This window comes from Cimex lectularius, unplaced genomic scaffold, assembly GCF_000648675.2.
Source record: "Cimex lectularius strain Harlan isolate CLEC.00 unplaced genomic scaffold, Clec_2.1 scaffold62, whole genome shotgun sequence".
Taxonomy (NCBI): Eukaryota; Metazoa; Arthropoda; class Insecta; order Hemiptera; family Cimicidae; genus Cimex; species Cimex lectularius.
Window position 1 is genome coordinate 1,298,314 of NW_019392785.1, and position 26,119 is coordinate 1,324,432.

The 26,119-nt window shown below is 37.9% G+C and overlaps 1 protein-coding gene across 1 annotated transcript in view; it reads left to right on the plus strand.

Annotated features, from left to right (window-relative positions):
• Positions 1-22,300, plus strand: part of LOC106666335 (protein trachealess) — a 73,938-nt gene extending 51,638 nt beyond the window's left edge. Inside the window, exons 5-12 of the mRNA XM_014393440.2 lie at positions 3,882-4,026; positions 11,215-11,333; positions 11,570-11,763; positions 11,819-11,925; positions 11,986-12,133; positions 13,086-13,216; positions 18,903-19,042; positions 20,557-22,300. Coding sequence (XP_014248926.1) covers positions 3,882-4,026; positions 11,215-11,333; positions 11,570-11,763; positions 11,819-11,925; positions 11,986-12,133; positions 13,086-13,216; positions 18,903-19,042; positions 20,557-21,435 — 1,863 coding nt within the window. The 3' untranslated portion in view covers positions 21,436-22,300. The remainder of the gene's footprint in view (positions 1-3,881; positions 4,027-11,214; positions 11,334-11,569; positions 11,764-11,818; positions 11,926-11,985; positions 12,134-13,085; positions 13,217-18,902; positions 19,043-20,556) is intronic.
• The last annotated feature ends 3,819 nt before the right edge of the window (positions 22,301-26,119 follow it).

Below are 26,119 nucleotides of genomic sequence, written 5' to 3' on the forward strand. Positions count from 1 at the left end.
CTCAAGCTTCCGCCCTATTTAATGCCTTTATCAGGACTAAAATCTATAACCTAAGTTAAAACTATCATCAAAAGAATAGTTTTAGCGTCCATGTGGTCGTCAGACATGAAACAATTCAAACAAGATGTCGGTATCCCACCAATGTGAGACCCCCTTAACATTTTTGCTTTTTGTACAAAAAAATTCCAAATGGTATCCCTCCTTTATTTTCAACCTTGTGTTTTTCTATATTATTAGTCTGTCTGGATATCGAACTCAACTTACTTATTTCCAATTGGAGTGATTATTTTTTAGTCCCTATGTCAATTATTCACGGAGTTTTTTAATAATAAAACCATAAACTGCAGTTTTATTTTGGATATAAAATTACTAATGAGAGACTTGTTCAATCGATTTAGTTATTCCTTTTAAGTCTCTCTAGTTTATCTGGCACTTTTTCTTTTTAACTTTAAATATGCTGGGAGGAAAATTTTCGGTCTGAGAAAAACTGCTGTTTAAGTGTTTTGTTGGCAGTGAAATGCGCAGAGATATCGCATTGTACCAACAGAAATTTTCGAATTGTCAGCGACCATCGATCCACTTTATCTCTGGGATAGTAAAAAGTGTTCGATCAGGGAGCGCATTTGAATTGAAAATTTTATTGTATATAGTATACAAATCCTTGCAACTAAGCATCGAATTTCAGCAAAATCACTGTATAGCGAGTCCTTCCGCTACCGTACCGAGTGCACCTAGGTTCAGCGCCATGTGGATGAAGAGAGATGGTTAAGATTCTAGACCTCCATCCATATCGTTTTAAACGGACATCCCGATTTTTAATCCAATTGTTTGTGGACAGACCATTCCATATTTACAAACATTGGAATAGTAAATAAATCACTGGAACTTTAGAACTTGATCGGGTGAAAACCCTCATGTTATACATCAGACACACCAGGTAGTTTACACTTTAAACCTTAAACAGATGTTTATGTAAGGTATTGGTTGAAATGAAAAAGCTAGTGTCACGAGGGGGGTTCGAACCCACGACCTTCGGCTCAATACGCCGCTGCTCTAACCACTTGAGCAATCGTGATTTCGATCCATTTGGACACCAACTCCCCATCTCAACCTACCTTTCAAAGTCCTTCCTTACTATTCATTTGTCGCCGAGAATCGAATCCTGATTACACGACATGAAAAATGGCAAAAAGGAGGGCAAATTGAAAAGGTGTGGTTGAGATGGGAAGTTGGTGTCCGAGTAGATTGAAGTCACGATAGCTCAAGTGGTCGAGCAGCAGTGTATTTTGCCGAAGGTCGTGAGTTCGTATCCCGCTCGTGACACTGATTTTTTCATTTCAACCAATACCTTACGTAAAGATTAATTAATATCAAAAAGTCATTTCTGACCACGAAATCTAATGGACTTAGATATAGATGTAATTTTTCAGGGTATGGTATACTGCGCCCTTTGAGAGCTATTGTATCCCCCGTTCTCTACCTAAAGCACATCGGTGAGTCCTACTTCATCAAGAAACTTGATTAATAGGCCCGGTTTTAATGGTTGAAGCTCTTCTATGGTCACATTTTATATCCCAAAACATTTCCTCCTGCGGGCTAATGTAGCTCCGCAGTTTGTTAGTAAGTGTGTTGGTGTCTCTCCTGCTTCCTTGCAGAATCTACATGTGCCATCTTGGATTGTTCCAATTTTCTTTAGGTGTCCATTTAATCTACAGTGTCCTGTTAGGAATCCTGTTAGGATTCGCAGTCTGTTCCTGCTTCCTTTGACACATTCTGTGATTTCTTTCTTGCAAAAATTGGTTAGAAGATTCTTGGATTGTCTATGTCCAATGAGTGAATTCCATTGTTCCTTCATTTTCTTTTTGTCCTTCTGTCTGAGATATTCGTTAATAGTGTGGATTCCTATGGCACAGAAGGGTTCGGGTCCTATCAGCGGTGTGGCAGCCCCTTTATTGCCTTCTACTCCCATGTGTCCTGGGACCCAGCAGAGGCTGACTTTATTCTGCTTACCTAGTGTGTTTAATTTGTTTTTGCAGTTCAGCACCATCCTTGAACTAATGATACTTGAGCTTACTGCTTTGATGGCTGCTTGACTATCTGACATGATAGCTATATTCTTGTTGTTGTGTCCTTTACTTAGATTGAATTGGATACATCTTTCAATTGCGTGAATCTCAGCTTGGATGATACTGGTCTGTTTTCCCATGGGTTCTGAGTATTTGGTTCCGGGTCCAAATACTCCTGCCCCCGTACCTACTTGTGTTCTAGATCCATCTGTGTACCAGAGGATGGTGCCATTTTTAAAGGAGTTATTTCCCTTTCTTTCCCATTCCTTTTTGGAACCCAGATGTATTCGGAATTTTTGGTTAAATTCAAACATCCTGTTCACGTCGTCTCTTGGAGCCATGAGTGATGGATGGTTTTTTCACGGTTTGTTTCTGTCTCTCCATTTCAGTTTTATTCCTGTTGGAGGTTTCTCTCTGATAAAGTTGATTATGGTTTTCTGTGCTGTCCTTTCTACCATGTGATGTAGAGGGATTAGTCCTAATATCTTTTCCATGCTAATTGTAGGACATGTTCTCATTGCTCCCGTTATGCAATGCATGCAAGTCTCTGTATTATTGTGAGTTCTTTTCTTTTGGTTATTTGTTCTGCTTTTTCAGCCCAGGCTATAGCTCCGTATGTAAGTAAAGGTCTTACTATTATGGTGTACATCCTAACAGGGTTTCTGGCCTACATCCCCAGTTTCTTCCTGCTATTCTTCTGCACACCATCACTAATCTAATGGACTTAAACAGATGGTTATTTAATTTTTTACGAAACTTCTTCACGAATTGCTTGTTGGAAGATGTGCTCTTTTCAACGGTTGCCCGTCTTATGACACAAATGATGTGATACGAATTTTCATCAAGAAGTTTAGAAATCGTCGGTTTAGAAAAGGAGGTCCACATGAATGACTAGGTCACCGATTTGACGCCCTTGGATTTTTCCTTTGGGTGTACCTAAAAAATCGGATTTATGGCGATTTATCCCCTAAAACTAGCTGACAAGAACTGCTGGAAGGAATATGTAATGTAGCGTGCCGGTCGGTGACAATAGACAGATGATCAATTGCCCAACCAGTTACGACTGAGTGGTACAAAAGAGCGGTTTTTTCAAGCAGGTGGACATTTGAGCACAATTAACATCAAAATAAAAGTAATCAAATAATAATTTAATTAATCAAACTAAAAACCTACTTCCCGACCTCTTTTAATGTTTTAATTGTATAACTGTGAAAAATTGAGATAGAGATCTGAAACCAAAACCAAATATCATTTTTAAAAATCGTAGTTTTTAGATACACACAGAAAAATAGGTGCTACAATTTAAAATAAGGAAATCGATATATTCTATTTCAAAATACTAAGTAACCTAATTGAAAATAAATGGGGGGTTACTACCAATGCAAGGAGAAATGGGCTGTCAAGGACATAATTGAGAAATTACTCTCTTTGCCTGCTAATGGCCGCACTTTTGTCATCAGTTTGATCAAAAAACGTCACTTCTTAAGCGTATAACCACTCAAGTGTCTTTTTAGGGTTATTTCGACGTCATCAATAGACATTTATGAAATATTTACAGTAATTGGTTACATCACTTTAACTCAATTTAAAAAATATAATTTTTTACCATCCCTGACTGTTTTAACGGTAGACATCGATAGAAAATGAAATTTCCCCTAAAATGGATGGCTATCTATTGTCATATCCCAAATGTAGTTATCTAGCGAGTTTATATAGTGATCAGTATCCGGAATTATTGAGTCACTACAGATCAACGCTGCTAGGAAATAAAATAATTGTTCATAACACTAATAGCCCTTGGAAATGTTTTTTCAGGTTGAAATGACAGGGAGTAGCGTTTTTGACTACGTCCACCAGCAAGACCACAGCGAGGTCGCTGAGCAGCTGGGACTCGGCCTCAGCCAGGGTTCGGCCATTGGTTCACCCCAAGGTTCTGAAGAAGGAGGCACGTCGTCGCCAGGTATTAATTGAATCGTTTTTACTTTATTACAGCTTACAACAAGGTGTATATTTTTGTTTAATATCCGTCATGGCATATGGTTCGCCAGTGTATGGTCCGATATTGAACTGACATAACCTGTAGTAGTTACAGTTGCGTAATAACATCAAATTACAAACTTTATGAAGTTAGAATAAGTCACGTACCAGTCGAAACCATTTTGGGTTTTGCGTGCCGGTCAAACTGTAGCGTTCTTAACGACTACGAGGTACGTTTAGAATAAATTACTAAGGTTACCATGAGTTGCGAAATTTTTTATATTCCAATCCGCCATCAGATAGGTTGGATGACGATGAAATTCTAGATCTAGTAACTTCAATTTTCAATGACTTCTTACATTTTTTTAAAGTTTATCGCCTAGCGTTTTGCTACTGTTTTAATTTATCAGCTAATGTTCTTACGCCTACGTCTCCCATATTTTTGTCAGAATCAAGCCCTTATTTTCTTTCTTTTAAAGGTTAATATTTGGCGTTTCGGAGATATGTAAGCAATAAAAAAATTGAACTTAAACTGATATCATAAAATGAAAACAATCTTAGAAAGAAAATAAGATTGCGTGTGGGGGGAGAAGTTAACAAATGCACGACTTTCGTGCAATTATAAGTAGTTTTAACACTCAGAGGTCGTTTATGCTATCTTATAAAAATGAAAAACTAATCTGGCCTGTCTTTGGTTTTCTGAGCTGTTAAAAACTGTAGGACGATTAACTGCAGGATGACATGATGACCATGCCCTGTGAGTGCCCCCTCCCCAACTGAAGTTGTAAAATTGATAGAAAATGAATTTTCCTTGCCGGTGCATCTGCAATTGTGCCAATTCGGGGCTCAAACGGCTGATTTCCGTCGAGGTTATCCACCCTGACAGTATGATCGCTCTATGGTCATGAGCAACCTATTTTGACTACTAAAAGGGGCCAACTACACAACACATACTCTATGACTGAGATGATTTCCGGTGCCCTGTGGTACGTTTGGAACCTACCCATAAATATAGATTTGGACAAACCATAAGTAATTCTAGATGCTTACTGTTGACATCATCAGTGGCCTCCACCTAGATTTTAAAGCTAAACATAAAGTCACTCTGATCTATCTAGCACATCTTATTGTTTTTCTGCTTATACCAAGTTGACATCGAGATGTTTGTACTTATTTTTTTACTAGTGTGTTCATAGGACACAAAAACAACAATATTTACGACCTTCCTCCAAATATTTCGAATGCTTGGCAAGACGTCTATTGTTTTTGTTTCTGATGTCCACGGTCCGTTCTAATAAAACTTCGCTGTTCGATACCTTCTTATTTACATATTCTTTACGTGATGTCATTTCTGCGTCTTCTTTTTACAGCCAAGCATTAGTGTGCATTTGTATCATGCGCAATAATGTTTTCAAAAATTAAATTTGAAAAAAGAAAGGGAGATTCCTATATAATGGCAATCTGACTAATTTTTTCTGTAAAGGATAGCGAGATTTCAAATAATTATAGCTGTTAAATAATACAATATTTATGTGCACTGTGCTATCAATATTTTAAAATGTACGACGTAATGTTCGGGGTGTGTAATATACTGTGCCCTTTGAGAGCTATTGTATCCCAAGTTATGTACCTATAGCACACTGGTGAGTCATCAAGAAACTTGATTACTAGGCCCAGTTTCGGTTGAAGTCTTCTACGGCTAGCTATAGCACACTGGTGAGTCGTCAAGAAACTTGATTACTAGGCCCAGTTTCGGTTGAAGTTCTTCTACGGCTAGCTATAGCACACTGGTGAGTCGTCAAGAAACTTGATTACTAGGCCCAGTGTCGGTGGAAGTTCTTCTACGGCTAGCTATAGTACACTGGTGAGTCGTCAAGAAACTTGATTACTAGGCCCAGTTTCGGTTGAAGTTCTTCTACGGCTACCTATAGCACACTGGTGAGTCGTCAAGAAACTTGATTACTAGGCCCAGTTTCGGTTGAAGTTCTTCTACGGCTACCTATAGCACACTGGTGAGTCATCCAGAAACTTGATTACTAGGCCCAGTTTCGGTTGAAGTCTTCTACGGCTAGCTATAGCACACTGGTGAGTCGTCAAGAAACTTGATTACTAGGCCCAGAGTCGGTGGAAGTTCTTCTACGGCTAGCTATAGCACACTGGTGAGTCGTCAAGAAACTTGATTACTAGGCCCAGTTTCGGTTGAAGTCTTCTACGGCTAGCTATAGCACACTGGTGAGTCATCAAGAAACTTGATTACTAAGCCCAGTTTCAGTTGAAGTTCTTCTACGGCAATGTTCTACATCCCAAAACATCCTCCTGCCACAGTTTGTTAGTTGCCGCCTCGGCTTTTTTGTCTAACTTACCGTTCTGGGTTATACCAGTCTTGTTCAGATGTCCATCTAGTTTGCGTTAAGAATTCTGTTAGGTTTTTCATTTTGTCTAAGATGCTGATTCCCAATGCTAAGAATGGTTCAGAATTTATAAGCGGTATAGCAGCTTCTTTTGTTGCAAGGGCATCCGCTCTTTCGTTTCCTTCTAATCCTCTCCTTCTTGGGAGAGAGTAACTTTATTTTGGGTACCTAATTTGCCTAGGTTTTGAAGTCAGCCCCATCTTCTAGTTAATGATGTTTGATTAGTGTTTTGAGAGCTAATTGGATATCTGACATGAGGTACTTAGAGTTGTTTGAACTCTAATATTCTGGGTCGGTGCCAAAGTATCGGCTATTAACGTTTTAACGTATTAGATAATTCCATAACAAATTACAGTTCCTTAGTAAAAAAAAATTTAAAAATAAACAAGCCGAAACCAGTTTGATACAGGCTTTATACAAATTTTCCAAATCGAGAAAAGAGGGTAGCGTAAAGCCTTTTGTCGTTTAAAATTTATAATTTGACCGTGTCTTGACAGATTCCGCTGCCATTTTTGCTTCGACTCGTGTCCGTTTTTGTCCCGGTCCGAACACGAGCCGATCCCATTCCCGGCTGTGAAATCAAAACTGTCCGCCCTGTCATGCGGTTCGACACGCGGCCCAGCTTTTCTTCTCCGGTGGAAAAGTAGAAATAAAACACAATAGGACGGCCTTTTTGTTTTCCCTTAACTGTATTTCCACCGAAAGAGGGCGAAGAGAAGAAAATACAAAATTTCACCAAAATTAGTTGTAGATACTAATCAGCTGGTTTGAATTGTAGTCAGAAAAATGCAAAAAAGTATGGCAAAATGCTTGAGGCAACATTAAACGATTTTTGGTTAGGCTACAACGAAAAAAATCAAACGCTTGTAATGATTGAAATGTGATGAAGCTTACAAATATTTGGAAGCATAGTTGGAAAATAAAAGTACACTTTTATGGGACTTAACACCATAACCAAATTGACGAAATGCTCGATGAGTATGCTGATTATCTATGCCTAAGTCTAAGTATCTACTAGATAGTCTTCCATCACACTTTATCCTCATATAAACAACTATACTTTCAATACCTAGTCTAATTGACGGTCGATAGACATGATATTCCACCATTTTTTCTCTTACACAAACATTCACGCATATAAATACATTATCATGAATCAGTTAAAACATCTACCACCGAATTTAGTATACAGGGTGTATTAACTTCTAACTAAAAAATGGTCTTATACAAACCCCAAGTTAATTTTTTGTTAAGTTTTGTTTAAAAAATCATACCCCCTCACGTGTCTTCTGTCGGACATAACTTAGAAATGGTCGATCCTATCAAAATTTTCCTTTCAGTAAAAGTGGCATAAAATAAGCTCTAGGATCGAATTGTACAATAAAAATAAGGGATTCTCATTGAAAGTAACAAAGTTAGTATCATTGCTCAGCTAGATGAGAAAGTTATGATACATCTGGTACCACCACGCGATTCCTAGCTAAAATTAACTTGGAGTTTGTATAAGACCATTTTTTGCTAAAGTTAATCGTTTTTTAATTAAAAGGGTGGGCTATAAAAGTTGATACACCTTGTATATACAACAATAGGATTACCTATAAACAAATGTATATACAGAATTACTACAGTTTTATTCAAAAATCGGAATAGGGGATCCAAAGTTCTCAAACACAATTCTTACTTCGGGCGGCATTTGTACTCGCTTCCTATATAGAGCCAAGGAATGATTCCTATCAGTTATGGGAGTCACCTTTCTGTGCATGCTGGGCACATAAAAGAGATTTGGCCCCAAAGTCCGTTTGTCAACCGCGTATGGCCAATTCTGAGTCGGGTTAGGACGATCCTTCTGAGGTTTTGATTCTGCGGGACCATCTACCAATCATGCTCATGACACGCAAGAACTCTTCGGACGACCTAGTCCACTTTTCAATATTGGCAATACTCCTATGGGTCCTAAGGATTCCCTAATTAATGAGGTAAGTTTCATTATCACTGAAAGAAGATCTTTTGGCCATCGTCTTTTTCTCGGTGAGGTGGTTGGAGGTAATCTGTCGGGAGAGTTTTTCTATTTGAGGATTTGTGGTGGAACAACAGGATGGACTACATCTTGGCCAAAAGTAATTAGAGATTGGCAGTTTGGATGGGGTGGATGCTGGAATATTTAACTGAATGACGGAAGTAGATTAGATGAAGGAGCTTTTAGCTGAGAGTTACGTGAGTGGATTTTTCGCGACTCAATTTTATTATTTTTCTTCACACCAAGTGATGGAAATTGCTGGATCAGATTCCTCAGCAATGCTTAGGGTGGTTGTATGGAAGAACAGCTGTTTATACGTGATATGGTACGGCAGTACATACACTGCCCTGAGCTACACCATGAAGTTTGACGTAGTTTGGGGAAGTCGCCGACTTTTATTAAACAATTTACTTCATCATTAATAAGTTAGAAATCAGGGACGCGGTAATCAAAAAAGTAAGTTTTGAAACTTATGCCCAGCTTTCAACCTTTATTGAGGACTTTATCAGGGCTCTAGAAGTAATTACAACGTTTATAATTAATAAAAAGGAGCACAATAATTATCAGATAATGATGCAAAATTTCCTCATCTCCATCAATTCGTTGATTGCCTTCCCTCATTCTTCGGGTGAAAGAACCAGTTTCCCTCAGCCTGGGATGAAGTCGTTGGAAGGTGCGATCTGCTGGAACGTCTCGATATGGCAGTAACAGTAAATGAAATGGATATCAGCAAGATGTTCATTAGGAAACAAAGGTCTAATTTAAATCACCACTGTGAGGACGTTGTCAGCCGATCACATAAAGCAAATTGATTGAATTGAACAATAAAGAACCGATACGAAACTCAAGAGCCAGACGGATATCCTGGAAAAATTGAGCGTGCCCCCTTCATGGATACCAGATTTTTTCAACAAAATGCAAAATGTGTGGTATTTAGTGACCGTTAGGCAATGATTATTTGGAGATCGTGAGATGCGGTCTAGTAAGACGTAGGTTTTAGAAAAATATTTTCTTTATCGTGGCAACGTTTCGATCTTTATTGAGAACATCTTCAGTGCCTGGGATTTATGAACATTGTTTAAATTTTACAAATACATGTAGGATGTGAAAAAACTGAATTTATACAATGCTAGAAAATTTTAGATAAAAGATGAACTTGTAAAATGATATAAAAATTTAGATTTTAAAACTCTAATCTAAAACTTTTTTTTTAATCTAAAATTTTCTATCATTGTATAAATCCACTTTTTTTATCTAAAATTTTCGAGCATTGTATAAATTCAGTTTTCTCACATGCTACATGTATTTGTAAAATTTAAACAATGTTTATAAATCCCAGGCCCTGAAGATGATCAATATAAAGATCGAAACGTTGGCACGATAAAGAAAATGTTTTTCTAAAACCTACGTCACACCAGACCGCACCTCATGATCTCCGAATAAAATGCAAAATATTCGGGCCTTCCAGAAGCGCAATCCAAAAAGGTGGGTATGTCGCTGGAAACGAATTGAATGGAGAACCTTTGAGTGAATGTGCAAAGCTCCAGGAGTTTGTAGTTATTAACAGTTACCAATCCAACATTTTCAAAAAATTCCATATTTCCACATTTTTGTTTTTTCCTGAATTTTTCGTGCAGAATTTTTTCATCATACTGCAATGTAGATAGGTTTTCTTACAGTAAATTTAACATACTTTCAGGTGGCACAAGCCAGATTTTTCAACAGGCAGTAATTCTTAAGTTTATAGGCAATTTAGTGGATCTATGTCGAAAAATTAAAAAAAAAAAAAAACCTGAAATTACTTCTTTACCGTTGAGATTTGGACAGGGGTTTAAAGAAGTTTTTTGTTGCATATGTGAGTAGAAGAACCTGGAATTTTCTACACTTACCGCCAGCCACCCCGTATATGCAATTATTTTGTTGATTACGTGATAATAATAATGAAATAAAATTGACTCGGCATTAAAGCCGTTGATGCAAAATCTTTAAAGTCTTTTATTTTAACACTATTCTGTAATTTTCTCTATCCTGGCATTGTTTTCGTATTTGCCATTTCAGTCATGATTCAGCCAGGATGTTGTGATCGGTTTTGATCGACTTCGGAAATGTCGTTTTCGTCCCAGGTGCGCCATTCGTACCTCGGCCTAATTTGAATACCGAATCAACTCCGGTGTTAGATCCGGATTTTCGAGTGTTAACAAAATGTGAAGAAGTGGTCCTTTTGTGATCGGCTTGATTGGTTTTGGGCCCACCTCTGACATTGTTTGCCCTCAGACAGAATGGCCACATTTCACGGGATCCCCGGAGTTCATTGTAGACCGTGGAGCGTCTGCCCGGCAAGAAATACCGAGACGAATCTTCGGAAATAACTTAACTCCGAGCACGGGGCATATTCACCGAAAAGCCACTCCACACCCCGGGCCGACGGTTAATAAAAATTTCAGGGTGGAATGTTAGCAAAAAGCATAAACGCATTTATCAAGTAAGATGTCACGGGATAAACCTAACTATGCATTATGATTATTTCGAGACCTGGTCAACCCCAACATTTGTCAATTTTTTGTTGTGTACATTCATTGTATTTCTCAACTCTGGTTTTGTAAACGAGTACATTTTACAATTAGACATTTTTGTGCGTAAATGTTAGAAAGTTTTTTGATTCTAGAAAGACCACAGGGTTAGTTTACTATTGGGCTAGTTTTAACATTACAGAAATAATCTAAAGTTAACTCTTTGTTTGCAGTTTCGACGGTTATGACCTTAAATTCTTCAAATTATAAAGGCTACGACAGGACATTCTGCATCAGAATGAAATCAACTCTTACGAAAAGAGGCTGCCACTTCAAATCCTCTGGATATAGAGTAAGTGAACTTTTTTTTTGTTATATCTGTCTTGTGGTGGGTTAAACCCCCTATTGGATTTGCCGTGTCTGAGAGTATATTGGAAATAAGGTCTGTCAGTTGTGGCCAAGTCCTATAAGCCCCTCTAAGTCAATAATATAACCCTTTCCATTATACGAGATCAGAAGGAGCTTCGTTAGGGGCAATCAACAAGGGGCGAACGGATAAACAACCCTCTGAGCGACATGGTTTTACAGGTCGTGCTGCTCCTGTGCAGACTTAGGCCCCAGTACCAGTTTTCCCACAGCCGAAAATCCTCGCCGCCCCTTTTGGGGATGGTGTCGCTGGCCATCGCTCTGCCACCGCCCAGTGTTCACGAAATCAGGCTCGAAAGCGACATGTTCGTCACGAGACTGAACTTCGACTTCTCCATCGCCCACTGTGAGCCGAGGTAAGGAAATAAAACCAGCGTCAAATGCTCGATATTTATCCTAATACTTTTCCAGGGTCGCAGATCTGCTGGATTACACAGCTGAAGAAATAACAGGGATGAATATGTATACCCTTTGTCACGGTGAGGACGCTCACAGGCTTAGAAAAAGTCATATCGACTGTAAGTACTCAATGAACATCTTTTCAATTCCACCACTTTACAATGACGATTTTTTTTCAGTAATCAACAAAGGCCAAGTATTGACCCACTACTACAGGCTCATGAACAAAAACGGTGGTTACACATGGGTTCAGACTTGCGCGACTGTCGTCTGCAACTCAAAGAATGCCGAGGAGCAAAATATCATCTGCGTCAACTACGTTGTCAGGTGAGTAACATATCATTACCAAGTTCATTTTCTTCCTACACTTACTTTTCGCGATCCTTTAATCGATGATATAAGGTTAATTGTTAACTTGATTTTTCTTGTTGACATTGTCTATAACAAATCCACCTCCATGTTTGCAGCATGGGAGGTTCACATTACAACCTAAACAAGTGATTATTCTTTTTATGTAAGGTGTCGGTTGAGATAAATACGTCAGTGAGCTGGATTCGAACCACGAAGTCACGCTGGCTCGAGTGGTAGAGCAGCGGTGTATTTAGCCGAAGGTCGTGGGTTCGAATCCCGCTCGTGACACTGACTTTTTTATCCAACCGGCACCTTACATAAAAGGAATAATTAATTGGAAGAAGTAACTTGGTCAATTGACTACTAAAACATAAATGGACTAAATAAGTGAGTTTTATGCTCTAATGTGTGGTGGTTAGTGACCGTTAGTCAATGATTATTCGGAGATCGTGAGATGCGGCCTGGTGTGACGTAGGTTTTAGAAAAACATTTTCTTTATCCTGCCAACGTTTCGACCTTTATTGAGATCATCTTCAGGTTTCAAACTGTTTGTTTTCTGCGTAATTGTGTCCATTCTTGTGTGTCGTGTGGGGCACTCTCAACACGACACACAAGAATGACCCAATTACGCAGAAAACAAACACTTTGAGCCCTGAAGATGATCTCAATAAAGGTCGAAACGTTGGCATGATAAAGAAAATATTTTTCTAAAACCTACGTCATACCAGACCGCACCTCACAATCTCCGAATAAATACTCTAAACTGCGCCGTTAATTTATCAATAGTCCAGTAGACTTCATCCCGCATTTCATCTAATTCCAATAGCCTTTCTTAAAGAGTTCTTTCACCAGACAAAGCGTCATATTTTTAATGTTTTAAACAAATGATACTTTTATTTTTAAGCAAAATTATGCTGTATGTTTTCAGCGGTCGAGAATACAAAAACTTAATCATGGATTGCTGCCAGCTGGAGGAGCACGTGAACGCCCGTGGCGTGAAAAGAGAAGACACGAGCGGAAACGATCCCGAAAATGGATCTCCCGGATCGGAAACCGGCGGTAAGAAATCTAAACCATTCTTCATAAATGGTGAAGGCTTTATTCATAAACTTTTAGAAAGGGAGGCAAAAATGTCCGGTTTATCTCCCCGGAAATTAATAATTTTCTTCTTTTTTTTTAACCTCCGGTGACACGAGATATCGTCTTTTCTTATTTCCGACCTAAAGTCTCTGAGTCAGAGACAAGAGAGCCATAAACAAGCGAAGAATTAACATGTGGACAAAGGCGATGGGCTGGGGGCGGCCGCCTTATCAGGGCCACTTCATGAAAGTTAATGCGCTACACTCTCTTGTCCATTTACTGGGGAGGAAATTGAGCCGGTCCGACCCCAAGTCGCCAATCCATTGTCCATTCGCAATTACCGGAGGGAATCATACTTGAAAAACGAAATCGGGGACGTCCAGCCAATTTGGAAGTGGAATACCATGATCCTTATTGCCACCCACCTGTTTTTATGGGAGGAACCATTCATCCTTTACATTCACTTTTTTACCTGGTAGAGAGAAAATATCTTCAACAGGTTTATAACTTCACGATCAATACCAAACTTTTATTAGCGAAGTTTAACAATCGTTCGATCAAATTCTCTTAATTTACAATTTAAAATACTTGTTGGTGTATTGTAATGAGATCCATATTGTTTTCAAAACTTCCCCTTTGCGTCAAAAAGAGCTCATATAGCAAATTCAATTATTGCAAACATACACACGCAACTAATACAAACAAAAGTTCATACAAAACGCATACACTTCAAAACAGTTCAGTATAAATTAACCGAGTTGCACCCTTTTTTTCTTTTCATTATGACATACAAAAACTTAATGTTTTTCTTTGTCGCTTACTCCTCTCAGTCCAACACTCCCTCTCTTGTGATTTTCTTTGTTCCCCTTTTTCGCACTCTTTCACTGCCTCACTTCCTTTTTCTCTCACTTCTTCTCTCACTTCTTCTCTCTCTCTCTCTCTCTCTCTCTCTCTCTCTCTCTCCATATNTATATATATATATATATATATATATATATATATCCATCCATCTATCTATATTTTATCTTCTTCTTTTTCTCTTTGTCTCATTTTTCTTTCTAATTCTCAAGCTCTCTGTTGCACCTTCTCTTTCTTCCCTCGCTCTATCTCCCCCTTTCCCTCACTACTTTTTTTACGCCCCCTATCTCTCTCCCACCCCTCTCTCTCTTCCTCGCCCCTCTCTTTCTTTCTTTCTCTCTCCTCCCTCTCTTCTCTTTCTCTCCCACCCTCCCCCTCTCATCCTCTCTGTCTCTTCTCTCTCTCTCTCTCCCTCTCTCTCTTACTTTCCCTACACCCTCTTTCATTCTCTCTCTTTCACCCTCTCTCCCTCCCACTCTTCTCTCGCTTTCTTTCTTTCTCTCTCATCCTCTCTCTCTCACCCTAACTAATCTTTCTCCTCTTTCCATCTCTTTCACTCCCATTTCCTCACTCACTCTTTCTCTCTCTCTCTCTCTCTCTCTCTCTCTAGCTCTCTTCTTCCTTTTTCTTTCTCTCCTTCCCTCCCCCTCTCACCCAACCTCGCACTCCCACCCTATCTATCACGCTTCAACTATCACCCACTCTCTCTCTCTCTCTCTCTCTCTCTCTCTCTCTCTCTCTCTCTCTCTCTCTCTCCCCCATCTTTGCATCTCTTTCACTCCCATTTCCTAACTCACTCCTTCTCTCCTTCGTCCTTTCCTTCTCGATTGAATACCCAATTAACTAGCATAAACCGATCTACACACACTAATATTTACAATTTCTTATCTTTTTACTATAAATCTGTGATGTGATTAATCTATTTCTAATATTTACATATAATTTTGTTCCCGTAAGTTGTTCGTCTCATCAGTCAGTTAAACTAAAACGGCACCACAAAGCCAGAAGATAGATAATGCAATACAACGTGTGTTAAGTTCACGAGGCTCTTAAGTACAACTTTTCCTCCATGACCGAAGTCCCGGAAAGACTTAAAACTTTTTTCCACTGTGATTTCTTCAGTTTCAACAATACGGTAAAGACAAGCTGGATTTCTAAAGTTCGACCGTAAGCGAACAACTTCGAATGACAATTGGTCTAGGGTTTATAGTTAAAATGTTGACAGTATATTTGATGATTTACGATTAAGATTTACATTATACTCTTAATAGAAATAATGAAGGTGGGGATAATATATATAAATATATAGTATATATTTATATATAAATATACAAATAGATAAAAAGTTAGACTCTTAATGTAGGTCAAAATTAAAGCAGGGCGGCTATGGAATCTATATAATCTTCGCAGAGCTATAGTTTCGTAATATGACGCTTTGGAACTGTCACAGGGTTCTGAAAGCTGGAATAGCTAGGGTGGTCGTTTGAACTTTGCAATCCGAAACGGAGCTTTTGAGGGATGGACGAAGGTGGAGAGGCGCGCGCAGGGCGACACCTGACAGAGCGGGGCCAACCGGATCCCCAGGACGCCTTCCACCTGAAAACGGCTTCCCTCCCATTGGCCGCGCTCCCCCCACAGGGGTCACTTTGCATACTTATCTACAATTCCGATTGTATTCAAATACTTCACGGCTCGTGCTTCACAGACTTTCTGCCAATGGCCTGTTTTCCTTTTGTCTTCTTTTTTTATGACAAGTGTGTAAATTTTGACGGAAAAATTTAAAAGGATTAGGTTTTTCAAATTTTGTAAAGAACTCATGGAATTCTTTGAGTAGAACCATCTTTAACAAAAGTTGAATCGACCTACTCACCCCACCTCAATTATTTCTATAGGTTCCTCAAGTCATATTGGATTTAGGTAAACTACTTAGGAGTTAGGTATACATTGGTCTGATCAAGCCAAAAAGTCAAAATTCAAGTCAACCACGTGGTGTTTTTGCACGCTTTGTTACTTTACAAACGATGTAGTTTATTTTTTGTCGTTTATGTTATATGGATTGTATGTATAAAGAAGTACCAAAAAAAGGAAATAAAGAATAGCATAATTTCAAAACCTTGCGAGTTTAATATATTTTTATTATTCGTATATTTTGGAGTGATCTTATTGATGATGAATATTAGGAAGCGGAGGTTTTGTAGCATTCTGGTTTATTGAACTTTTCCTAGTTTCTTAGTTCAGTTTAAGATCTTACTCGATACTTCATTAGTAGTAGCAGTAGTAGTAGGTCAATGACTGTCATTGCTGCAATTCTTTTTCCCCAGTCTTCTTGTTTCCTCAGATTATGTCTTAATTGAGCAGTTGCTTCATATGCCTGTTTCTTCCTCTTCATTGCATAACCGTTAAATAGGGTCATCATTGAATCTACCCATATATGGGAGTATTTTCTCAGATGCCGGTTACCGGTATGACATCCTTAATTGTACCCTTTACAAATGGAGCAGTGTGTTTGGCAGTTGGGTGAGGCTCCTTTACCATGAGTTTACTGTGCCTGGCACCTCATGAGTTAATCCATTTCTCATTTTGTTTTGTATGGACCCATTCTGAGATGGAGTTTATGTTTGATGGCGTTCTGGCCAGTTAGTTTGTTTGATAATTACTCTAATTACTTTTCTCTCTGACATAATAATGTTTTTCGAGATTTCGGATGTATTCACCTTTATACGAGCTCTTAGCTCTTGTATCTTTGCTCTTATTAGAATTTTTTGTCGTTTACTTCTTTTAAGATTTTCTATGACAATAAATACTAGCATTGATTGTTACTTTTTTGAAGGCTTGCTTAGTGTTATTTCACTAGTTTTGGAGTCATTTGCCTACTATATAATTTTATTTGATACTCTCCTTATTTCTTCTTTTCCTCCTAAGTAGTCTGTTGCATTTTATTCATAGTTAAAACATGTTGCAAAGTATGTTTCCGGGATCATATAATCAGTCCCTATTGCTAGGAATGGGTGGCAGTTATTTGCTATTGTATGTCAGAAATGTTTGTCGCACGTCATGAGCGTTTTCAAGCTTCTCCTTATATATTTATGTGAAAAATGGAAGTAGGTTTAATAGAGTTTGAGGCATCTGATGGGGTTGTAGTTATTGCCCATGTGAAGCATAACTTTGATAATCTTTCACTGCCTAGTTTTTGGGTAGTTTGTTTTCGTTTAGATTTAGTCAACCAGATTTTGACTACGCTTGAGTTTTTCTTTCGTATGGAATTTTTTCCAACCTATACCTTCATAACTCTAATAACTATAACTCTATACCTTCATGTCCCGGTACCTACTTTAAGATAACCTTGTTTTATTTTCATAGGACCATCGGCAATTTAGACATTACCAGACTAATTTGGTGCAAAAATGAAACGCCTGGCTGAGCGAAAATCCGTGCACCTTTTATATTCCTTATAAACTCCTGTACTCAGAGTTGGATTACATGGATCTCCCTTGAAAGATAATTGGGACAACCCCTATTCACGTTCTTTCTGATCTATCAGTGTACCTACCATACTAGGCGTCTATTTTTTTCCTCACATCTTACATGTATTTGTAAATGTCAACTACCAAGGGTCATGACTACCTTGAAAATATGCTGTTAGCCGCAAATCATGGGAGCCATCTCCCTTGCGACTTCCGGCCTTTTTTCTGTATTTTTCTGTCTATGTAGTTTTTACATGTTATTAAAATATGTTTAACAACGATTATTTCTCGTCAATCTGGACACTGGAGCAGGTCTCGGGACATTGTGACCATGCGTCAATGGACAGTGCTCTATCCTCAGTCTAGCCAGAGTTGTTTCTTCTTCCCTGGGTTTTCGTAAGGGTGTGTCTCACTCTTTGACAGAACCCTTAATTTCCCGAAGTTTGTTATTACTCACTCTCTGCCATTCAATTTTTTAATAAATGAATTAAAATCTTCATAAGGCACTTAAATTATTTTATGTCCTTCTGTTGTAGCTTTCTACTGTGGAGCTGACTCCAAATATCTTTGTTACCTATGGCCATTTAATATGGTCTGTCATAGTTGATTTTTCCTCTCGTTGACTATAATTACAAATCCATGAATTTTGAAACATATATTTCAATTCATACATTTTAGTGCTTTATGATTAAAAATCCTTTTTCTTCTTTGATTACTGTTGTTGCGTTCGAAAGCTGTTTTATTTCATGATGCCTGTCAAAATTTACCAATCGTTTCAATAAAAATATTCCGATGACATCACTAATTTGCATGGGTTCCGAAATAATAGGCTGGCACGAACTGTGGGAAAGTTTTCTGAGTAGTAGACCGAACGCTACCGGGCTTCAGCTATTAAATTCACGACACGTTTCCATTCGGCCGAGTCATGTTTCGAAAGCCGGTGCTTATTTTAAAGGACGATCAAATAGCCGACTAGCATTATAAGAAAAATTAACAATGGCCGGAGTCCTATTTTTTAAATATTTATTTTGGACATATGGATAACAAAATGTAGAACTTGTACTTGAGAAAATGTAGAAGGTCTGTCTACAATACATAAAGCGATATAAATAATCATTTATGATAATGATAATCTATCCGCAAAGTTGAAAATATGTGGATTAATAGATTAAAAGTTAATAATTATTATCACATTCTTGATTCCTTTAACCATTATAACTGCCCAATTTAGATTTTGTTGTTCTTTTAATAGAGTTGAATTTTCTGTTATGCATAATGAATTTTTTCTTCAATGATTTTTGTTTCGAAATCTTATGTTACAAATTCGATTTTCTTGTTTTCAGAAGGGAGGAGTGGAGGGAATGCACATCTCCCTGACAGACATCTAGGCCCGTCGGAATTGGACGATGAGACGCCTGATGTTCAGGGTGATCAGAGGGGTCGTGGACTCATGGATCAGATCCATGCCGGGGAACACCAACAGGTTCGCTTTTCCACTTATCGGTTCTCATTTTTACAAGTGCCGATAGGGTAGAAAAAAGATTAATTCCAAAGCCAGAAGTGAAAATGATCCTTTTTGACCGAATAGTTCTAAACTGCTCAAAAATGATTAGGGATATTTGTAATTTATTCTTATTCTATTAATGTTAATTAAATTAACCGATATATTCTTGTTTGTTGGATAAACCAAAGTAGAAAATACAAAAAATGTAATAACGGGTTTACTTAAGAAAACATGAAGATTACTCAGTTCGAGTCATCGAGGTCACCGGCAAGTGGATATCACTGAAGCAGTTGGCATTTCTCAGGGGCTTTAGCCCTTTTCCGAGAGACTGGAACTGCCAATAGTTGTGAGTCCTGGTAGTGGATCTCAGCACATTACAACGCTAAGAGAGGACAGAAATATTGTCATTGCTGCAAGATGGAACCATTTCCGTAGTGCCCGCCTGATCCTAAATGAACTTCTAGATGTTATGGCAAGACCTTTATCAACACAAACGATTTGTAATCGTTTGCGGAAAGTTGTCCTCACGTCGTATGCCCCTTTGAGACGACCTCCAACAGCAGCGCGCCATCAGCAACTCAGGAGAATATGCGCAGCGAGCATCTAGAAGAGGGCATCAATTGGAATACTTTTATGCTTACTGATGAGTCGCGTTTATGTCTGTATAGTGATAGGAGGCACAGAAGAATCAACCGAAAACAAGGGATACGTACAATGCCCCAATTCAAGCTTCTTTCAGTGCGTTGGGAGGAGGCGGTATGGTGGATTTACACTGGAGGACGTACTGGACTCCATGTTGAAGGCAACCTCACTGCGTCCATTATGTCCAAGACATTAATCGAGGAATACATCCCTCAAACCAGGGATCTCATTGGCAGTGATTATCGATTTCTGTATGACAATGCCAAACCTCATAGAAGCAGTGTTCCCATCTGACCTTTCTCCCATTGTCTTCAGACTTCAATCCCATTGAGCACGTGTGTGATGCGTGCAGAGAAGGCTTTCCGATCACCATCCGTAGGCCGCAGCCAGTTGACCTCCAACTGCGTGCAGCGTTGCAACATCAATGTAGTGAAATTCCTTATATAATTAGTGACAACCTGACAGGTGCCCACAGGTTTTAGTTAACAAATAGAAAAAAACACGATATTAAGTGTTTAAAAAATTATTGTGTCCGAAAAACAAAATTGTGGAAGCCTTTTATTTTGTTATTTTTCAAAATCGCTTAATTAAATTTTTCTTCAGTATAACATAATTTCCAATTTAATTATTATTTATTATGCAATTATTTTAATGCAATTTATAATAAAAATAAAATAAAAATTGCTAGGGAAAGTAAATTTTACAAAATTGGCAATATCCCTGTTCATTTTTGTGGTTTAAAACTGCTCACTAAAATTTTACGATTACAAGTTCTTTTCTGTTGTATTTCAAATGTTATTTTCAGGGTTTTTTTTTTATTGAAGTTTAATGTACTTTGTTTTTTTTTTCAGATCAGCGGAGTTCTTACGAGACCGATGAAGAAACTCGTGGGGGAAAGACGAGGTGTGAAGAGAAAAGTCGGTGAGGAGGAGAGTTCGTGTAGCTCTGAAGAAGAAGAGAGGCAAGCTCCAGTGAGGAAGAGGTACCCGGTCCTCAGCCCGGCCAGCTCCTCTTGCCAGTCGTCCGTCTTGGCGAGCAGCCCCAAGGGCCAAGAGGACTCGGACGGAGCCGGAGGCACGGTGAAGGAGCTGGAACAGGCCATGTCCAAGCACCTCCCGCCGCCGGACAAAGCCCACACGGACTTCAGCACGGACGCCCTGCTTAAAGCGCAGCAGCAGAGGAGCACGATACAATGGATAGGAGCTTTGAACCAGCCACCGCCCGGCAGCACTCTGCCCGCTTCGACCCTCCTCCGTCAACTGTACGCCAACAGGGAGAGCGTGATAAGGGCCAACGTCACCAGGCCCTCGGGATATTACGGACCCGAGATGGGACCTCTGCCAACCCCCCCGGGCTCCGACGGTTCCTACCCCCAGGAGTACATCCAGAAAAACGACTTTCCCCTGTACCATAACTACACGGTGGACTATCATTCCGCGATGACCCCGCCGAGTTCCGTCTCGCCGAGGGACAAACACCAACAACCGCTGCACTCCGGCTTCGACAGCCCTCCTGTCGGCTACCCGGAAGTCCTGAGGCCGCAGTACATCGAAGGCCCCGCGCAGCCACTGCCATTGAAGCCCCAACCGTATCCCGTCCATCCCTTGGAGCCCTATCCGACGACTTCTATCGAACAGCCCCAGTTCTATTCCTCAAACCCCGCCCCGGCGTTCCACCTCTACAACAAACCCAACTCCTCGTCCCCTAATTGGTATACTGCACCGACATAGCCCTCTTGTAAATATGTACAGACACTGTAGATAATATCCTTGTGTATAACGGTGCTTTTGTCTTTTGTCCAGTGGTCGTATATTTGTAATTTCTTGTAAATATATTTGGAACATTTTGAAAAATAAAAAAAACATTAATAAAAGAAAGAAAAGAAAAAGTGAAATTAAAAAAGAAAACAGTATTATAATCCTAGACCTTTGGCTTTTACGTATATTCAAACTTTTTGAATTCGATAAAAGTTTACTTCTTTTACATATAAATGAACAACATTATTAAACTATAAATTATATAAATAATTACAAATAATTAATTATAAAGTTTTAATAAATAAAAAAAGAAAATCATTTTTGTTGTTATTTATTGTTATAGTTTGTTAGTTTTCTTCTGTAAGTTAGTTGTCTCAAATTTTTTAATTATTGTAAGTGTTAACAATGTGAATATATCAAATGGGCAAATTAAAAACTAACTGTGTATGGCTAAGCCAAAGTAAATTATAGTTTATTTAAAAAACAGAGAAATATCAATCTTTAAGTTGCCCATAAATAAGTGCAATGGTCTCTAGCGTTAATTTTTTTAAAAAATAATTAGCTTCATTATTATATCATCGTCATTATAAATCGATCATTTCTAAATGGAAGACTTGCCACTTAATTGGACGAGGCTGTAAATAAATTTATACATCGCAGTAGTTCTGCAAGAACAATGTGTAACTCGCTCAAAGACTATTTAGATGTGCAATATCCCTCGATTCAAGAACAAAAAAAATTTAAATAATGAATTTTAAAATTATTCAAAACAGTATTTTGTAGAATATTTGTTCATATTAAATATAACTGTTACTACATGGCATAATTCCTTATTTGTTTTCTCCCAAAATCCTTTTCTTTTTCCTTTTAATTTAAAGTTTATTTTTATTATCTTTAGTCTAATAACTGCTTTTTATTTCCTCTAATTGTTTTTTTTTTTATTTATGGCCGTTCATATTTAAAAAATATTTTATATTTAGTTATTATGTTTAGATGTTTTTTTTTTTTTTTTTTCAACCCTAGTCTTTTAATGTTCAACCTATAATGGAACATCTAGTCATCTTTTTAAAAATAAATGCTACTTTTCCAACTTTTCGGCACTTTTTATTGCCATCTTCAGGGCTCCTATATGGTACTTATCTTACTTAATATAGTTTAAAAATAATTCAATAATCATTGACTGAACTAAGTGTAAAATTATTCAAATTTTCATATCTGTTTGAAATATCTGAAACAAATTAGCAGTTTCTTATATTATTTAATGAAATCTACGAGCTACTATATAACTACATATAATCTAAAACCAACGACTGAAACCGTCTAAAATAGATTCTTGAACTAAGGTATTTCCAACGTTGGATATTTGAATAGGCACATGAGTGAGATTATTTTGTCAGTGTAACTCGACAAATCTGAACGGAAATGGTCACCGCATTGGAATTCAAGGAGATGGGTCCATAAGCTGCAGCCTGTTTGCTGAATACTAACTAGCACGTACAATAGGCTTGTAAGCAGCGCAGTCAGGAAAAACAATATTTCAAATTGTTTGGTAAAAATCATTTATACTGACGCTCTTTACTTTATGCATTTTTAGGGAAATAAAAATGAGCTGGCTAGATTTTCAAAAAGGTTACTGTACATATTTCAAAATTAGACATGTAATTTCATGAACAATTTATTATTTGATGGCTACTCTATGAAATGATAACGGTATTATTTTTTTCATTACTCCAAATTCCATTATTTACAAGAAATTAATAGTAGACTTAATCATGGTCAATCAATCATGGGGGGGGGGGTTTGTCTTATTGTTAGCTTATTTGTGAACGCAAAATAACATGAAATAAAATACAATAAAAACACTTTTATCTAACAGCTTTGTCCAATGTTCACCATTTAAATATTGAATAAATTGATTAAAGGATAATTCCCATCTATGGAGAAATATTACAAAACTATAAGTGTATCTGTAGAAAGATGTATGAAATTTTTTATTTAAAAATATGTTATTTGATATTAAATTTGCGGCATAGCATACTCCCACCCGCCAAAACCATTCGCACTCAATGAAGTACCCAAGCACAGAAAAAATCCTTCGATACCGACTTAAAAAGCTGTAGTTTTCATAACCTTAGTTAAAGTTCTCTCCTTAGGTCTACATACTTCTCATTCCAATGGAATTTTTCATCTTATTTTAATTATTACAAAGCCTAAAAAATCTTTCTTACCTTCCATCATTCTACCACCTACTTAGTCTACTGTCTATATAGACTAGAAAAACTGTTTAAGTTCATTCTCCCAATTCATTCACCAGTTCTCCTTGCAGTGCCATCGCATCATAAACATTATTGTTACTGTTCTTGAGCCAGACAGGTGCTGCTCTGTGCAGTACATTAACATTTATTTTATCAACAATGTCATTTGTGAATAGTATAAATAAGATAGGGCCAAAATGAGATCCTTGAGAGAGCACCAGAACATGGTCTTAATTCTTCAGACCTAGAGCTTATAACTTTAACAACAATGACACTTTTACACAAATAACTTTCTAGCCAAACAAGATTTCCAAATATTTCATCTGAATGAAATTTAGCTAGCAGTGATTTACACATCTCGTCAAGCACCTTTGTTAGGCCTGTAGGTATAGTTTGTTTGTTTCACGGGGCAAATGTCCGCTACCTGGGATTTCGCATAATAATAAGCTAACATGGCTATCAAAAATAAGGCACAGAGCCCAATACAGAAACAACGTCCTACTACATGACAGTCACTCCTAACACTTGCAAGTAAAAGATGCTGTATCTATCGCTGTTTGTCCATATGAGCTTATGGGGCTCAGCCACCTGCAGAGGATACAGTCAACCAAAAACAGAATTATAAGATCCTGTCTGCCATGGTTTGTCAGCAGTCTAATATCAAAATGCAAAATTGACATCTTAATCAAAGCCTATCAAAGAGAGCTTCACATTACAATCATAAACATGTTCAAACTAAAAATTAAATTATAAAACTACAATTTCATTGTATCAACATGAATAAAATAAAAGTTGGTGCTGTAGGTACCCTAGAAGACCTATTTTATTAAAGCATCTTTTAGTCAATTAGTGTCAAACTGTTCATAAGGATGACACTAATTTCACTCTATTGATGTTGTAACCCTGCTCAGCTGATAGAGGTCAACTGGCTGCGGATGGTGATCAGAAAGCCTTCTTTGCAACGCATCCCACTAGTGCTCAATGGGAATGAGGTCTGGAGACTGTTTCCAGATGGGAAATTTCCAGGTTTTCTGAACAACTCTGCTTCCATGAGGTCTGGCATTGTCATCCAATAATCAAAAATCCCTGCCAATGAGATCCCCGGTTTGAGAGATGTATTCCTCGATCATTTCTTGTACATAACGGACTGCAGTAAGGTTGCCTTCGATAATATGGAAATATGGAGTCCAGTTCATCCTCCAGTGTAAATCCAGGACAGACCACTAGACCACCTCCTCCAAACTGCACTGAAGGAAGCACAAATTGTTCTCGGTACACTCTTCGGCGCGTGCTATCACTATACAGACAGAAACGCGACTTGTCAGTAAATATAACCGCATTCCAATAGGTGTCCTCTTCTAGGCGCTCGCTGCACTATATTTTCATGAGTTGCTGATGTGGGCTGTTGCGGCGTGTCGTCTCAAAGGGGTATACGATGTGAGGCCAACTTTCCACAAACAATTACAAATCGTTTGTGTTGATAAAGGATCTTGTACTTCATTTAGGTTTTGGCGGGCTATATGTAAAGGATTCCATCTTGCAAGAATAACAATATTTCTGTCCTCCCTTAGAGTTGTAATGCACTGAGATCCGCCATCAGGCCTCCTATTGACACTTCTGTGTCTCTCAGAATCGAGCTAAAGCCTGGGATACCACAGTCTGAGAAACGCCAACAGCCTCTATGATATCCACTTGCTGGTGACCTAGATGTCCCATTCCCACAGTAATATTCTGATCTTCTGGTTAAAGATGATGTCTTTCCATGGTTGAAGAGAACTGGATTAAAATTGAGAAAAGACAAGAAAAAGCGTTTGTTTACAAAATGATATTCGTGTTTACTATTCTCAAGTAAATCCATTATTAAAAATGAGGATTAAAATTTGTTTTTGGTTTGTATTTTCCATTTTGTTTTTTTCCAACTAACAAGAATATATTGGTTAATTTAATTAAAATTAATAGAATAAGCATAAATTACTAATATCCCTCATTCATTTTTGAGCAGTTTATTAAGGCTCAACATCCCCATCATTTGGGAGTTTATTACTTTAATTATAAATGTTATAAAAGCTCTGCCTAAAAAACAAAAAAACAATAAAAATACAAAATACTATTATATTCTGTACAATATACAGACAAAACTACCATAAAAATTCAAAATGTAATGGAACCAGCCGATACACATTAAATCTAACGTCCAATAGGAGGTCGTTTATATAAATCAAAATAAAACCGGTCCCAAGGCAGAGCCCTGAGGAACACTACGATAGAGTTGAAATCACTTAACGCATCTGATATTCGGACACAATTCAAACAATCTGATAAATATGATTAAATTATTTTAAATGCGAAGAATAAAAAAGAGGTAACAACTTTAATAGAGAAATGAGGAAAAGAAATAAAAG